At 46.1% G+C, this 16,173-nt stretch overlaps 1 protein-coding gene across 1 annotated transcript in view; it reads left to right on the top strand.

Moving 5' to 3' along the window:
* The window catches only part of LOC134676435 (exportin-7-B), an 84,475-nt gene that overhangs the window by 54,648 nt on the left and 13,654 nt on the right, over nucleotides 1-16,173 (top strand). The window contains 6 exon segments of the mRNA XM_063534831.1: nucleotides 1,604-1,754; nucleotides 2,898-3,057; nucleotides 3,805-3,995; nucleotides 6,866-6,995; nucleotides 7,336-7,417; nucleotides 9,627-9,765. Of these exon segments, the coding sequence (XP_063390901.1) occupies nucleotides 1,604-1,754; nucleotides 2,898-3,057; nucleotides 3,805-3,995; nucleotides 6,866-6,995; nucleotides 7,336-7,417; nucleotides 9,627-9,765 (853 nt within the window).

The raw sequence follows: 16,173 nt of genomic DNA, 5'->3' as shown, positions 1-16,173 counted from the left end.
TGTTTACATACATACATAAAAAATCGATGCGGAGCTTAATGCGGATGCGGATGTCGAACAAGTACAGGAACGTACCGGCCGGATACCGGGTAGTATTGGTAGTAACATTGCTTGATTTCGGAGTATACAAAATTGTAATAAGAATTATTCACGGTCATAAATGTCATAATCGTACTCGTATATTATTTTCAAACAATTTAAACATTCCACTCACTTGCACGCGCACTAATTTCGTACCTAGAAATGAGTTCGCGCGAACGTTCACTACGAAACAGGTCAAAACCTGCACAATGCGCACCTGAAAAACCGAAATGTATTGTAGGTATAGTTCCGCCGGCCGGATACCAAATATTCGGCCGATAGTCAGGCCGAATATCCGGTATCCGGCCAAACAACTATCCGTTGCATCTCTAGTTAGTACTACGAGAAGCGAAATAGTTTACCGAATCGCCCGTTAGATGTCGCTGTACCCACCAGCTAACTGGGTAACGGCATGAGCTGCGTGAGTGAAATAGTTTACCAAATCGCCCGTTAGATGTCGCTGTACCGACCAGCTAACTGGGTAACGGCACGCGCTGCGTGTATTGTGTAGTCGTCACTCACAACCCCACCGTGCTGATTTTGATGATGATGTTTTTTTGGAGGCGGCGAGCACAATTTTGTGACTTGTCGCTTTATTATATTCAAAATATAAAATATGGTGTTCAAAAATTATAGTTCGTTGTTATTAGCATCAGAAAGAACTTGAAAGAAGGTAAGCGATCTTGAATCTTGACATGTCTTTTAATTGAAAAACGCTTTTTAAAAATCAGTAACTATTACTTATGAAAGCAGAAGAATATAAATTATTGTATTATAGGGCCCACTGATTAACAGTCCGCCGGAAGGTATCGGCCTGTCAGTTGTTCGAAACTGTCAACATTTTGTTGTAACTGACAGGCCGATACCGTCCGGCGGACTGTTAATCAGTGGGCCCCTTTTGATTCATAATTGTTACATATTTGCCGTAACTTATTTTTAAAAAGTGTTTTTCAATTAAAAGACATCAAGATTGTTTACCTTATTTCTAAAGCCCCCTCCAGACTATGCGCGTGAATCGCGGGCGAAGCCGCGAACGCGAGTGTGGAGTCGATTTCGCTGTCCGCGAAAATCGACGCCACACTCGCGTTCGCGGCTTCGCGCACGAGTGTGGAGGAGGCTTAATGCTAAAAAAACTAACTATAGATGGTCAAGCAAATCTTGTCAGTAGAAAAAGGCGCGAAATTCAAATTTTCTGTGAGACGATATTCCTTCGCGCCTACATTTTTCAAATTTGCCGCCTTTTTCTACTGACAAGATCTGCTTGACCAACTATATAGTGCATTCCCGCTGCCGGGGAGTTTTTGGGATTATATTAAGCTACTTTTACTATGGGACCAAACCCGAAATCGCCATAAAAAAGTCGACCCTCCCATAGAAAATGGACCGGCCAACGTGTAACAGTCAAATTTTTTTTCGGTGATGGTCCCATAGTAAAAGTTGCTCAGTGTAATTCCGCACATTTTCGAGTTTTTGTTTTCCAGATATTTCTCTTTGATTTAAACTGTTTGTTATTTGTTTACAGGCAGAGCATTTCCCATTCCTGGGTATAACCGGAGTGGGCACCACCGAGATGCGATGTCGCACCATGCTGTACACGGCGCTGGGGCGACTCCTCATGGTGGAGCTAGGAGAGGACGAGGAGCGCTTCCACGCCTTCATGATGCCGCTCACAGGTGGGTGACGCACCATGATGCGATGTCGCACCATGCTGTACACGGCGCTGGGGCGCCTGCTCATGGTGGAGCTAGGCGAGGACGAGGAGCGCTTCCACGCCTTCATGATGCCGCTCACAGGTGGGTGACGCACCATGATGCGATGTCGCACCATGCTGTACACGGCGCTGGGGCGACTCCTCATGGTGGAGCTAGGAGAGGACGAGGAGCGCTTCCACGCCTTCATGATGCCGCTCACAGGTGGGTGACGCACCATGATGCGATGTCGCACCATGCTGTACACGGCGCTGGGGCGCCTGCTCATGGTGGAGCTAGGCGAGGACGAGGAGCGCTTCCACGCCTTCATGATGCCGCTCACAGGTGGGTGACGCACCATGATGCGATGTCGCACCATACTGTACACGGCGCTGGGGCGCCTGCTCATGGTGGAGCTAGGCGAGGACGAGGAGCGCTTCCACGCCTTCATGATGCCGCTCACAGGTGGGTGACGCACCATGATGCGATGTCGCACCATGCTGTACACGGCGCTGGGGCGCCTGCTCATGGTGGAGCTAGGCGAGGACGAGGAGCGCTTCCACGCCTTCATGATGCCGCTCACAGGTGGGTGACGCACCATGATGCGATGTCGCACCATGCTGTACACGGCGCTGGGGCGGCTGCTCATGGTGGAGCTAGGCGAGGACGAGGAGCGCTTCCACGCCTTCATGATGCCGCTCACAGGTGGGTGACGCACCATGATGCGATGTCGCACCATGCTGTACACGGCGCTGGGGCGGCTGCTCATGGTGGAGGTGACACGTCTTTTAATTGAAAAACGCTTTTTAAAAATCAAAAACTATTACTTATGAAAGCAGAAGAATATAAATGATCGTATTAGATTCATAATTGTTACATATTTGCCGTAACTTATTTTTAAAATGTGTTTTTCAATTAAGAGACACATCAAGATTGTTTACTAAATTTCTAATGCTAAAAAAACTAACTATAAATGATGATTTCAGTATGGCGGTTTGTTTACATAGTTAGCAAGTTCCATATAATGAGTGACACTTTAAATATATCTATGGAAAGTTGACTTGTCAAGTATTTGTGAACTCAATTATAATAGCTTTATTCGTGACTTGTATTACTTTTCATCCCCAGCCGCCTTCGAGAGCCTAGTCAGCCTGCTAGGGCCGCCGGAGAGCCCGCTGTTTTCATCAGAAGACGCCAAAAAGACGCTGATCGGTCTAGCGCGGGACCTCAGAGGTCTGGCATTCGCCTTCAACACCAAGACCACATACATGATGCTGTTCGATTGGATGTGAGTACACACATGCACAGAATAAATAATAGTACTAGGTACAGAAGACTCACTCTCTAACAAAACGCGTCTGTTACGCTCAGCACAGATATGGCCGCTAGGTGGCGACAGCCCGACAGCGCCACGCGCGGCTTATGGCTAGCCACCAAAATTGGTGTGGAACGGATGTACTTTTAGCTACCTGTAGCAAAGCGATGAAATCGCGGAGTGAGCCACGCCTGACACATATGTCACATTGTACCTTAATCTATTATAACATGGAATTATATACAACATGACACCCAGTAAGGCACAACGAACAGTTTTAGTAAAGAAGAGATCGTGTTTTCATTAATATTTATTATTGCATTATATTTATTATGTTAAATTAGCTTTTGCCCGCGACTTCGTCTGTCGTGGAATTAGTGACAGCAGCTAAAGTAGGTATAGCGCCTGGATAATGCTAATAGCAATCATTTAATTCGCGCATTGCTTACTTCAATTATTAGGCAATTCATTAACTCTTTCAATTCCACCCCCCTTTGCACTCTCTTCAGGGATGATTTCCGACATAAAATCTATCTATCTCCTATGTCCCTCCCCGGGACTCAAACTATCTCTAAACCAAATTTCAACTAAATCGGTTCAGCGGCTTAAGCGTGAAGAGGTAACAGACAGACAGACACACCTTCGCCTTTAAAATATTATATATCATAGTATGGAAGTATGGATGTGACTTAGTTATTTCATAACCCCTTTGCGTTCCAGCTATCCCATATACATGAAGGTGCTTCTCCGCGGCATCGAGACCTGGTACTCGGAGCCCGCGCTGACCACTCCGGTCCTCAAGCTGACGGCCGAGTTGGCGCAGAACCGCAACCAGCGCCTGCACTTCGACGTGTCGTCTCCCAACGGGATCCTGCTCTTTAGAGAGCTCTCTAACATCATATGTGCCTATGGTGAGTGTTAATCTAACAAAGGAACGCTAAGATGAGTTACAAATATCAAATATCATATTGGATATCCAAGTTAATAAACTGCCGAAACCCTAATCTCGTCAGGTATGTTCGCGGAGGCTCGAACCGATGGCTTTCACGCCATAATGCGTAAGCTCACCTCACTGATGCGGCGGATGCGCGGTAGCTCCAACAGTTTGCTACGTGTGCTGGCCGAGAGGCTAGACTGCCCGTTCCAACACTGGACGCTGATGCACGTACAGCGGTAGTGTACGGAATGTAGCAGTCTTTGCTATATTAAATAAGATATTTTTGTATACCATTTTGGATGTCACGGGCATATAAATCCCGGTCTTTTGTTAGGCTTGATATACATGTAGAGGCCCCTTGGAGAGCTTTAATGCCATGTAGAATGTCTGCTGGAACCCGTTTACAGGCGCAAAAGTCTCACCTTTGTATTTTTGTATATTAAGATTAATTTATTTTGTATTACTAACAAATGATATGGGCTTTTATGTCTGAAATAAATGATTGACTGATTGATAATCTGGTGACTACTAGCGACATCTAGTCGGACCAGTTCGTATTTTTTACACCTGTGACATAACAAGTGTAGGAGGACGACTTACAGCGACATCAAAATTGTTGCAACATTCTTCAGTATACAACATGATCAGAGCTCGGCGGAGGTGAGCTGTTTTCAGAGTTTGCACAATATAGACATGCCTTGTCATTCGATTTACACCAAGACTAAAAGTCACTGAGTACTGTGCTAGATACCAGGCTATCAAAGTTTTTAATAGGCTACCCACAGAACTCAAAGCGGTTTGTAACCCAACTACATTTAAAAATAAATTAAGGTCGTTTTTGCTAGCTAAATGTTTTTATTCAGTTGAAGAGTTTTTCCAATACAATAATGAATCTATTTAATTCTGACATGTACACCGTATATTATTTAATTGAATCAAGTTTTCTTTGTTTTTTAGTTAAGTATTTGTTTTTTTTTTTGATTGACATGTTATCAAATATTTATTTCACTGTAACTATTGTAGGGTATGATTTTATAACATTTTATATTTGACATTATATTATATTATTTTATTAGTACTTTTCACCTGTTATTTAATTGTTTAATTTAATTATTGAAAACTTATTTACTTATTTGCTGACATGTCCCATCTTTTACTTCGTTTAATTAGATTATAAGTATGTAATTAGTTCATAAGTTTTCTAACACAATGTATTATTGTTATAGAAATAAATGAAATGAAATGAATGATGGTATATGTGGTGTAATTTAATAACTAAATAAATTATTTTATTTAGGCTGATGATGATCTTTACGTCGCCATTAAAAGAAATAAATTTTATTGCAAGCTTTTTTAGTAAACCTCTTCAAATAATATGTATATCCATCCATTTGCTACTATTAAAGTTATTTGTACATGAGGCATGGTCATTTTAGTTTAATTATAATTAATAAAGATGGAGCGATGACCTTCGCAAGGCTGCTGACGAGAGCTGGATTAGAGTTGCCGCAAATCGTGCTCAATGGCGTGCAATAGGAGAGGCCTATGTCCAGCAGTGGACGAGAGTAGGTTGATGATGATGATGATGATAATTAATAAAGTTTTATTTTAATATTTCTTTCTAAGGTGTATCTATATTAATATCTACACTTGACATAAGTGACGTCAAAATGGCTCACCCCTGCCGAGCTCTGAACATGATATACAATGTGTTTTCTGTAACAGGAGCAATAAATTAAACTGTAGGCTGTACTCCTCAAACTGACCAACATTTGTTCAGCAACTTTTGAAAATAACTCATGGTTTGATTTTTATTACACTTTAAAATTCTAAGATTGCTAATTTTGTTATGTTAAAAACGTGACAAGTAACGTCAAACACACTGATGTCAGCGTACATTGAAGGCAATATTTATTTTGTATGAAAAAGAGGAAGTCCAAAAGGATTCATAATTTTTAAAAGTTGCTGAACTAATGTTGGTCAGTTTGAGGAGTACAGCCTACAGTTTAATTTATTGCTCCTGTGACAGGAAGCACACTGTATACTGTATATGATGTCGCCGCGTCTTTTATATACAAATAACGTATCGACAGGTAACAACCAAAATGTATCTACTGCAAAAACAGAAATTAATTAAAAATCAATCTTGTTTTGGTACTAATGGGGGTTTTCAGAAAAAATACTACCATTTGCTTTTTTTCTAAAAACCATCAACTTTTGGATCCTCGAGATTCTGAGTAGAAATAACCCAAAAATTGATGGATTTTCGAAAAAACGAAAATGTAGCATTTACGTTTAAGTGAAAAGGCAGTACATTTTTAAGTGAAAATGCCCTAATATGATGTCATTGCAAAAATATTTTTTCTCACTTGTTTTTAGGGTTCTGTACCCAAAGGGTAAAACGGGACCCTATTACTAAGACTTCGCTGTCCGTCCGTCCGTCCGTCCGTCCGTCCGTCTGTCTGTCACCAGGCTGTATCTAACGAACCGTGATAGCTAGACAGTTGAAATTTTCACAGATGATGTATTTCTGTTGCCGCTATAACAACAAATACTAAAAACAGAATAAAATAAAGATTTAAATGGGGCTCCCATACAACAAACGTGATTTTTGACCGAAGTTAAGCAACTTCGGGCGGGGTCAGTACTTGGATGAGTGACCGTTTTTTTTTGCCTTTTTTGCATTATGGTACGGAACCCTTCGTGCGCGAGTCCGACTCGCACTTGCCCGATTTTTTCTCGATTTTGGCCTATGAATACTAATTAGCAATGCTAAGCGGTTTTCTTAGTCTATGGATATTGTTTAAGGGTGTCACAATACTTACTAGATATTTCTGATTGCAGGCAGCCGGATACTGACGATAGACGTGAGCAAGAAGCAAATGTACGCGATGAAGCTGAAAGGCATCTCGCTCTGCTTCTGCATACTCAAGGCCGCGCTGTGTGGGAACTATGCCAACTTCGGCGTATTCAGGTACATATAGGGTCGTTGCGCTAGTCTCCGTCCATGCTCTAGTATTCGTCCACTTGACGGATTAGCAAATAATATAATTCATTTCAAATTTGCTACTCGCGAAATATCCTTTTTATGTAGATAGATATATTGTTTAGACTTTATGGATTGTAATAAGCCCTGCAGCAATGTATTTAGGTTCATAATGTACGGTGGCCTACAGCGCCATCTAGGTGAGTTGAAAATAACCAAGCCTACATAAAATACCACCAATTTGTGTCTTATTTTGCTTTCTCCACAGTAATAATTAAATATAGGTCGTGTGGTACTTTTTATTCATCCATTTTGTATCTGTTTACAGGTTATACGGCGATGAATCGTTGGACAACGCGCTCAACATGTTTGTCAAGTTACTATTAAGTATACCTCAAAGCGATCTCTTAGTAAGTACTTCCAAATTTAAATAGATGTAGATATGACATAATATGTAAGTACAGTCAGCAGCAGAAGTTGCTAAGCGGGCCCGGTGTCCAAAATGATCTTGCCGCGAATTTATTGTTAAGAGAATACGAGCGTGTCACGGTAATTTTGAACACCTTGCCCGCTTAGCAACTTCTGCTGCTGAGTGAATGTAGAGTGACGAAGAAGTAGTGCTTGTATGGTTGAAATTTGCACATCCAATAAATATTATTAGTAATTAGGGTACATCGCCAATTACTAGCCACCCCCCAATTACTGGCCACTTAATTTGATTTCTATTTATAGGTGAACAAAGTTCATTTTAGTATATAAGGTACGAAAATCCAATTATTAGCCATTTTTCAATTACTGGCCACCTATTCCAAAAATGAATTCTATTTACAGATAAATAAAACTCATTTTCAGTATAAGGAAAATGGCCAGTAACTGAAATTTATCCACAACCCACTCGTTCAATAACTGGCCGCCTCTTACAAAAATGAGTTCTATTCACCTATACACAGAATTCATTTTAGTATAGGTGGCCAGTAATTGGGGGGTGGCTAGTAATTGGCGATGTACCCTATTACAAACATAATTGTCATAATTTGTACTTAATCTACAAGTATGGGACGGTTACGATCAGGGCAGATACGGCCGCTAGGTGGCGACAGCGCCACACGCGGCTTATGGTTAACCACCAAAATTGGTGTGGAACGGATGTACAGTCAACAACAGAGCTATGAATACAGGCAAAGTGCCAAAAATATGTATACACACCTTAATGTACAGGCAATAAAGTACTGTATACATATTTTTGGACACTTTGCCTGTATTCATAGCTCTGTTGTTGACTGTACTTGTAGCTGTAGCAAAGCGACATAATCGCGGAGTGAGCCACGCCCGGTTATACTTCAAGAATAGACATAGAAAGCATGCCCAATGAACTCCGGCGTGACCATCAGGCATGTTTCATGTGTACTTATACATATGTACAAAGACTACTTTTAAAATCGCACATGATACTTAGGCAGGGGTGCGAAACTCCTGACTTCGGCCAAACTCGGCTCCGCTCGGCTCAGCATTGCTCCGAGCAATTATTAGGGTTCGCACCACTTGACTTCCTTGTGCGTGCACGACCACATATAAGATAATCACTTGAATTTTGACAACCCTAAATAGCCGAAAGGGATAGTGCCATATATTAGAAAGGGATAGCATGATTCGACCCTGAACCGCTGTCAAACTTCGGTTTTGTAGGAAGTTTCCTTTCTGTACGGCAGTACTATTATTTATTCTGTGACTTAGGGTTGAATATTGTATGTAGGACATATACTATTATGATCCCAGTCACAGAATAAATATGTACTAGCTACAGAAGATTCACTCTAACAGAACCCGTCTATTACGACAGATATGACCGCTAGGTGGCGCAAGCGCGAGCAGGCGTCCGTTCCGTAGCGGTGCGCGGCAACCACTATGGCTAGACACCAACACTGGTGTGGGCCGCATGCACTTGTAGGTACTTGTAGGAAATAGCGGAGTGAGCCACGCCTGTCCCAGTCCACACACAATATTTAATTACAAACGCCTTTCCCCACTTGTTGTACAGTACAACACAAATACTCTTCATTGCACACCTCATTACAGAAAACAATACAAATAATACAGGAAGAAGAGGTTAAACAACAGGCGGTCTTATCGCTAAAAAGAGATCTCTTCCAGACAACCTTTAGGTAGCGGAAATTAATAAATTTATGTCATGTCAGTAGGTGTTTTATATTCAATATAAGAATTCTAGCACAAAAAAAAACACAATACAAAACAGTATAACATACAAATAAAGTACCTGTTAGTTTAGTATTATCAGTGGCGTGCAGTGCATACAAAAAAAGGTAGGCACTAGGGTAGGCAGTCCATACAAAATGACCAAAAAAAAAGTTGCCGATTTTTATAGTTTGCGTTACATTCCTTCAAGAATGACTCTTCTAGAGCCCGATTTAAGTCTTATCTCCACTGCACGCCACTGAGTATTATGCTACTACCTGTGAGTTCCTATAAATGGCTTTCTGTATCCACTGTAATTTCTATGGTATTGTCATAGCTGTTGGATCTCCGAATAAATAGAATAAAAAAATAAAATAAGAATAATGTAATGGAGAATGATTGCTGTAATGAAGTATTTCGTTCCAGGATTATCCAAAGCTGTCACAAACGTACTACGTGCTCCTGGAGCGGCTAGCACAGGACCACATGGCGTTCCTGGCGTCCCTGCAGCCCGAGGCCACCCTGTATGTGCTGTCATCCATCTCCGAGGGACTCACAGCATTAGGTACATACAAACATACATACATAACTAGTGGCGTTATGAGCTGTACACCTCACATACCTACATGCGTAGAGAAGTATAAGAAGATGTATGGAACATCAGTTTTCATACAAAAACGCGAGTTATTTCGTAGTTTCGTGGAACTATCAGTACTGCTACTTGATACCAGCTGCCTCAATTGTACCTACTGACGAAAAATGTACTACTAAAACAATTTACAACTAATATTATACGCAGAATAAGTTGGAAATAGACTTCCGGTGCATCCGGTTAGAATATTAGCTGAAAATTGTTGAGCATTTAAAGTTTTACATTGCCGCGACATCTATTGTCAACTAGCCGAACTGATAATGTTCGCTACTTGACGTTGACGTTAGATGTCAACTACGATACAACTCGCGTTTTGGTAAGAAAACTGATATGGGGCTGTCCATAAATTACGTCATCGATTTTTTGACCCCCCTCCCCCCTAAAATCATCCAAAAATGATGCTTCGAATGACCCCGCTTCCTCCTACATGCTATCATCTTCCGCTGTCCAGACCCCCCCCCCCCCCATCCTAATTTGAAATGACGTAATTAAAAACAAACCGCCTTGATGCATGAATGTCCTATTTTATTGTCTGTGAAAACTTGTCAAAAAACAGTTTAAGGCACAGTTTAAGTTAGTCTATGAATTTACTGAGTCGGTAGTGCTGCACTCTGGCGGCAGAAGATTGCAGTAATATCCCCTATTAAAGTGCCGTGAGTTCAGTCATGAAAAAAAAATGTTTCCATGACTGATCTCATGATCTAATTGAATTTTGAGTGAATTGGGGCAACGTTTGAGGGAGGGAGGTCATGACCCTCGTTCCGGGTCATTCCTGATGCAGAGGCTGTCTATCGCGGTCCAGCGTGGCAACGCGGCGAGCGTGATGGGCACCTTTGCATCTGGAAGGGCGCGGGACGGGTTGTTTGATTGAGTTCTCGGTTGTGGCTTTATTTAGCTTAGTTTTAATTTAGTTTAATTTAGAGTTAATTTATTAATTGATCGAGTGTGTTTAGGTATAAGTTTTAATTTGTAATAGGTTTAGTTGTATATTTTGTTCAATAATATAAAAATTTTACCTTCCAATAAAATTATTATTATGTTTCCTATCCACATCGGATATCTTCATTGAGAGAGTAACGCGATCGTTGACCAATGATGCCGCTAGCGTCTATGTAGTCGCTCCGCCCCACGCCGTGACGTAGTTCCGCTTCCACTTCCTGCGAACCGTTGCTCGCTTCCCGCCACTCGCCACCGCCATGTCATTGTTGAGGAGAAGTACCGTCGGCATAAAAGTAGCCTAGTAGCCTGCCAGGAAGGCATTACTCAGATATCCGATGTGGATAGGAAACATAATAATAATTTTATTGGAAGGTAAAATTTTTATATTATGTGTTCCGTACTCCACATCGGATATCTTCATTGAGACCTGTTTATTATCTCCTGGTGGCGAGTTAGCGGGCGCGCAAGCGATAGGGCTACACCTACTGTCATAGAACTCAGAGAACGAATAAATATGTATACACCATATTGCAACCCATGAAATCACAGTGACTCGTTATAATGTGAATTACAGGAAATTGAGAATTGAAATTGTAATCTCAGGTTCGAATCTGACGTTAAACTGGTTTAAGAGAATTCTCATTCGAAATCGCATCCGATCCGCAGAATCTCGGCGAGTCATGTTCCCAATTAACATAAGCGAAAATATCGCTAAGTGAATAGCTTTCCAGCCAATTTAGTTATTAAGTACATCGTGGATCAAAAGCAATCGTAGGCGAGGCCGGCTTGGATGAGACTGTGGCTGAAAGAAATAAGCGAAGTGTCCCCTAACATTTTGTGTAATTCTCGCAAGGTGACGTACCCAGACTACCTACTTATACTGGGTCTATACTTTATTCCGGAGCTTCTAAGAGTCCAGTCGGTAAGACACGTTATCTGGTTTAGAGCCGAATTTCGGACACAAAATAATAGCGTTAAAGTTATCTATATAATTGCCCGGGCTACAGTGTAGTAGAGTAAGGTCATTGACCCTGCGGCCTGATGCTAACAGCAAAAGTGCGGCAGCTATTCTATCGTACTTCTTCTAACGTACCTAACGTTGTAGGGCTATTTAAATTAGGGCAAGTAGATGTCTCGCGTCCCAAGCTGGTGCTTTGGGAGGCGCTGGTCTCGCTATTAATGGCGTTGGAAGAAGGCATAGTGTCCGATAGTGGTTCATACACAGCACTTGTGAGAGGCTTATGAAAGTTATGAACGAGTATCGTTCTGAAAGCTAACATGGATAATAGAAATAGACGTCTGAGATAGCTCGCTACTTCACTGGATAGAGGTACCTGGCAGTTGATCTTATTTTTGATGCACCATAAAGACCGTTTCTACATTGTGGCCGTACATGCAGCCTAGACAAGGGGACGATCTAGGGGCTCCCGTTACTGTTTTCTATACAAACACAGTACCGGAATCGGGAATATCCGGTTCTTCCAATTAGTGAGACAGTGACAGTTGCGTTTCGTTCGCTACGTAGCGTTAGACCTTGGCATGTTATATGCATGCGCCAGTCACGCCAGTAGCGGACGTCACTCCTGATCCCGCCAGCTCGGTGTTGGAGCGTCCTATCTGACAGGAGCTACGCCTCATTCTTAAGGTCGTTGACTCGTAAGGGAGGGCGGTCTGACGTTGTGTTCACTAGGACCGCCAGTAAATTGCAAGCTTACCACAGCTGCTTTAAGACTCCTTATCACGCCGTCGCAGTACACAGACTAGGCTGGGAGGTGGAGACATCCATGCCAAGTCTCACAGGCAGCTGTCAAAGGTCGTGGTAGCAGTTCAATGAGTCTGTTAAGAAATACCGTGGCACAGTGCGAGGGCTCTCGAAAGCGGAGGCCGGCCAACAAGGCGCCTGTCAGGTGAAGACAGTCTCGGCGGCTGCTGGGCGCAGCTGCCACTCGGGCGCGCAGTGACTTCTTGATAAACCGTTGCCCTCGGGGGTTGTACCGACCTGGCAAGTAGCAAGCAACCAGCGCGACCTGTAGACGATCTGCTGGCATCAGCAGTTTTTGCGACAGCCGTAGTAACGGAAGGGATGTAGTGTCGCCGTCGTTTTATGTATACTGTACCGGTGCGGTTGTATGTTTACACTTCTGTCGTCAGCGCTGCAGATGCGGCCCGTTAACGGTTACTCTTCGCTGAAAGGGCCTTACCTCGTACATTGTCTACCAATATTGGAGATTGTAACGGACTGCTTGCATAAGATGAGGAAGAAAGTGGTGCGAGGCTTTCGGCAGCTCCGTGTTGCTGGGGACTGCGAAGGCTTCACCTTCCTCCATGAACTAAAGTTTGCGAATTTGAGACTGAACAGAAGGCATTGAGTCTCATTTCTGCGAGAAACTCTGCAGCAAGGCAGGCCTGTATGTCGCGAAAAAGAAAACTTTCAATCGGTGTGTTGTGCCGCGTGTCCCACGTGATGTCTAGGAGCGTGATGGTCTAATTCGCTTTATCCGAAGAGACACCCTATATCGAGTTAGTATAGGGCATCGAGTTAGTAGCATGCTTTTAAGGAAATCGAACTGATGAAATCAAGTCTAAAATCGATTTTGGCGCTTTGCGTAACAAAACTGTTTCGATAAAGTCGAATACAGACAGATGGAAACTGCTGGAGTCCTCCTGGCCCCTTTCTCTTAGCACCGGAAACTCAAGCTTGTTCAGGCGCAGCGGGTTTATTTGTCCCATTTTGTTTATTATGGCTTTTCGCACGAGTTCGTCTTTGTAAGACGGAACTTAAGCTGGAGAGCGCGAGCAAGTAGAGATAATTATGTGAAGTCTGCAGACCTTTTCGATGCCTTTCACCTCGGTTTCGAGCGGTCGCACAGGGCCTTGTCGCTAGCTGTTCTCCGGTTGGACCACTCCATGGCCTCGAGAAGTCGTAGGAGCTTCGAAGCGACACAGCGAAGTCGATCAGCACCTTTATGAAGCCCGGGAACACGACGTATTTTCCTCTGAGTATCGACATATCTTACCGCTTTCAACTCCGGGCAGTCGAGCCGCGCTAGGACGGGGCTCTTTACGACCTTGTCTGCCGTCGCCGGAGGATTCTTTAACCAAAACCAAGAGCTTAGCGGTCTGTTCGTGCTGTACCATACCATACCTATACCTGCACCATAGCTATAGGCGCCTGCGTACCTCAATGGAACCATGTGGACAGGACAAAACTAATACTGTGGCGCCCAGCGAGCAAGGGACGACATCGTCGTAGTTGCAGCATCGGTGGACAGCATCGGCGTGATTGTGGCAACCGCCGCCGCTCGGGAGGCGCCGGTGCGTGAAGCTAGGGGCGCCATCGTGGCGGCCGGCTCGGGGGGGGGGGGGTGGGGCACCGGAGCCTGAGGCCGGGCGGCTCATGGCGGCCGCCACTGGTTCGGGAAGCGCTGGTGCGTGAGGCGAGGACCCATAGTGGCGGCCCGCTCTAGAGGCGTTGTCGCGTGAGGCGGGCGGCTCCATCGTGGCGGGGAGGCGCCGGTGCGTGCGGCGAGAGGCGCCATCGTGGCGGCCAGCTCGGGAGGCACCGGTGCATGAGGCGGTCGCCGTCTGGCTGGCTGGTCTGGGAGGCACTGCTGTGAGGCGAGAGGCGCCATCGTGGCGGCCAGCTCGAGAGGCGCCAGTGCGCAGGTGGTGGTGCCATCGTGGCGGGCGGCATCATCGTGGCGGGCAGCGCCATTGTGGCAGCCGCCGCCGCCGCGTCGATGCGTAATGCGAGAGGCGCCATCGTGGCGGCCAGCTCGGGGGGCAGGCGGTGTCATCGAGCGGGCGGCGCCATCATGGCGGCCACCGTCGCCAGGCTCAGGTGCGAGAGGCGCCGTCGTGGCGGCCAGCTCGACAGGCGCCGGTGCGCGTGACGGACGTTACCGGCACGGGAGGCGCCGATGGCTAGGCTCGTAGTTGCACGCATCATCACGGCGACGCTGTTGCCCTCGGCGGTGCCATCGTGGTGGCCACCACCGGCGGGTAGGTCACCAGCGACGTCATGACGGCCGGCAACCAACGCGGCGATCGTCGCTGTACTCGTAGCCTTTCCACTGCTTACACGTAACTTACCTTCCTTCCGCTCGAGCAGTCGGGACGCAGAAGCGGTCCGCCTTCACCTTGGCGCGATCCACCCGCGATGCGCCCGCAGCTGCAGGAGCGGGCGTGTGACGCGCAGAGCCACGCGGATCTCTCGGAGTCCCGCTGGACTGGAAGCGTCCGCACCGCAACTGCAGCAATAGGAGCGGGCGTGTAACGTCTCGTGGAGTCCCGCGGACTGGAGGCGTCCGCACCGTGACTGCAGCAACAGGAGCGGGCGTGTGACGTTTCTCGGAGTCCCGCGGACTGGAGGCGTCCGCACAGCGACTGCAGCAGCAGGAGCGGGCGTGTGACGTCTCTCGGAGTCCCGCGGACTGGAGGCGTCCGCACCGCGACTGGAGGCGTCCGCACCGCGACTGCAGCAACAGGAGCGGGCGTGTGACGTCTCTCGGAGTCCCGCGGACTGGAGGCGTCCGCACCGCGACTGTAGTAACAGGAGCGGGCGTGTGACGTCTCTCCGAGTCCTGCGGACTGGAGGCGCCCACCGTGGCCCGCAGCGTCGCGGTGTCTCGGAGTCACCTTGGACGACAGCAGAAGAAAGACGCGGCGCCGGCGCGGCGCGCGCGGGCGGGGGCGGGCGCCGGGCCCGCGCCCCCGCGCCGGGGGACGGGGCGCCCCGGGCGCGCCGCAACTAACAACACGAGGTACTCCCAGGCTACTGCCTGAGAACCCTCCGCGAGTGTCGAAGTAACTTCTGAACGCCAATAAAATTAGAATATCTTAAACTGGCTCACCGGATGGCTCGAGACAATCCAAACCTCCTTATCGGCGAAGCGCGGCACCCGGCAGCGGCGCGCGCAGGCCGCCGCCGCCGCGCCGCCCCCGCCGCCGCAGGCACGATGACCGCGCGTTCCCTCTCCGATGCGGAGCGACTTGTTACCACTTGTTAACAAAAACCACTGACGCACTTCCTACTTCGATCTCGAAAATGCGAGTTAACGGTAACGATTTTAGCAGCATGGAATGTGAAAATTAATTTAGCGAGAAAAAAGTGGGTAGAATCGAAAAGCACCGTTCGATGACTTCGATCGCGAGACCGCCAAAAGACTAATAGTGGCGATCTCTGCCGTATCTCACTATTTAATCGACCGAGCTTTGGATCGGAAATGTTAAAGCACCATGCTGCAAAAATATACGCAAAAAATATTTGCGGACCATCGGTCAAGACGGTCGACGAAACAATGGCATGGCGGTGGCGAGTGGCGGGAAGCGAGCAACGGTTCGCAGGAAGTGGAAGCGGAACTACGTCACGGCGTGGGGCGG

The sequence above is a fragment of the Cydia fagiglandana genome, chromosome 24 (assembly GCF_963556715.1).
Source record: "Cydia fagiglandana chromosome 24, ilCydFagi1.1, whole genome shotgun sequence".
NCBI classification, from domain to species: Eukaryota; Metazoa; Arthropoda; class Insecta; order Lepidoptera; family Tortricidae; genus Cydia; species Cydia fagiglandana.
The sequence above is the reverse complement of the archived record's forward strand: the minus strand, read 5'-3'. Positions and strand labels throughout refer to the sequence as shown.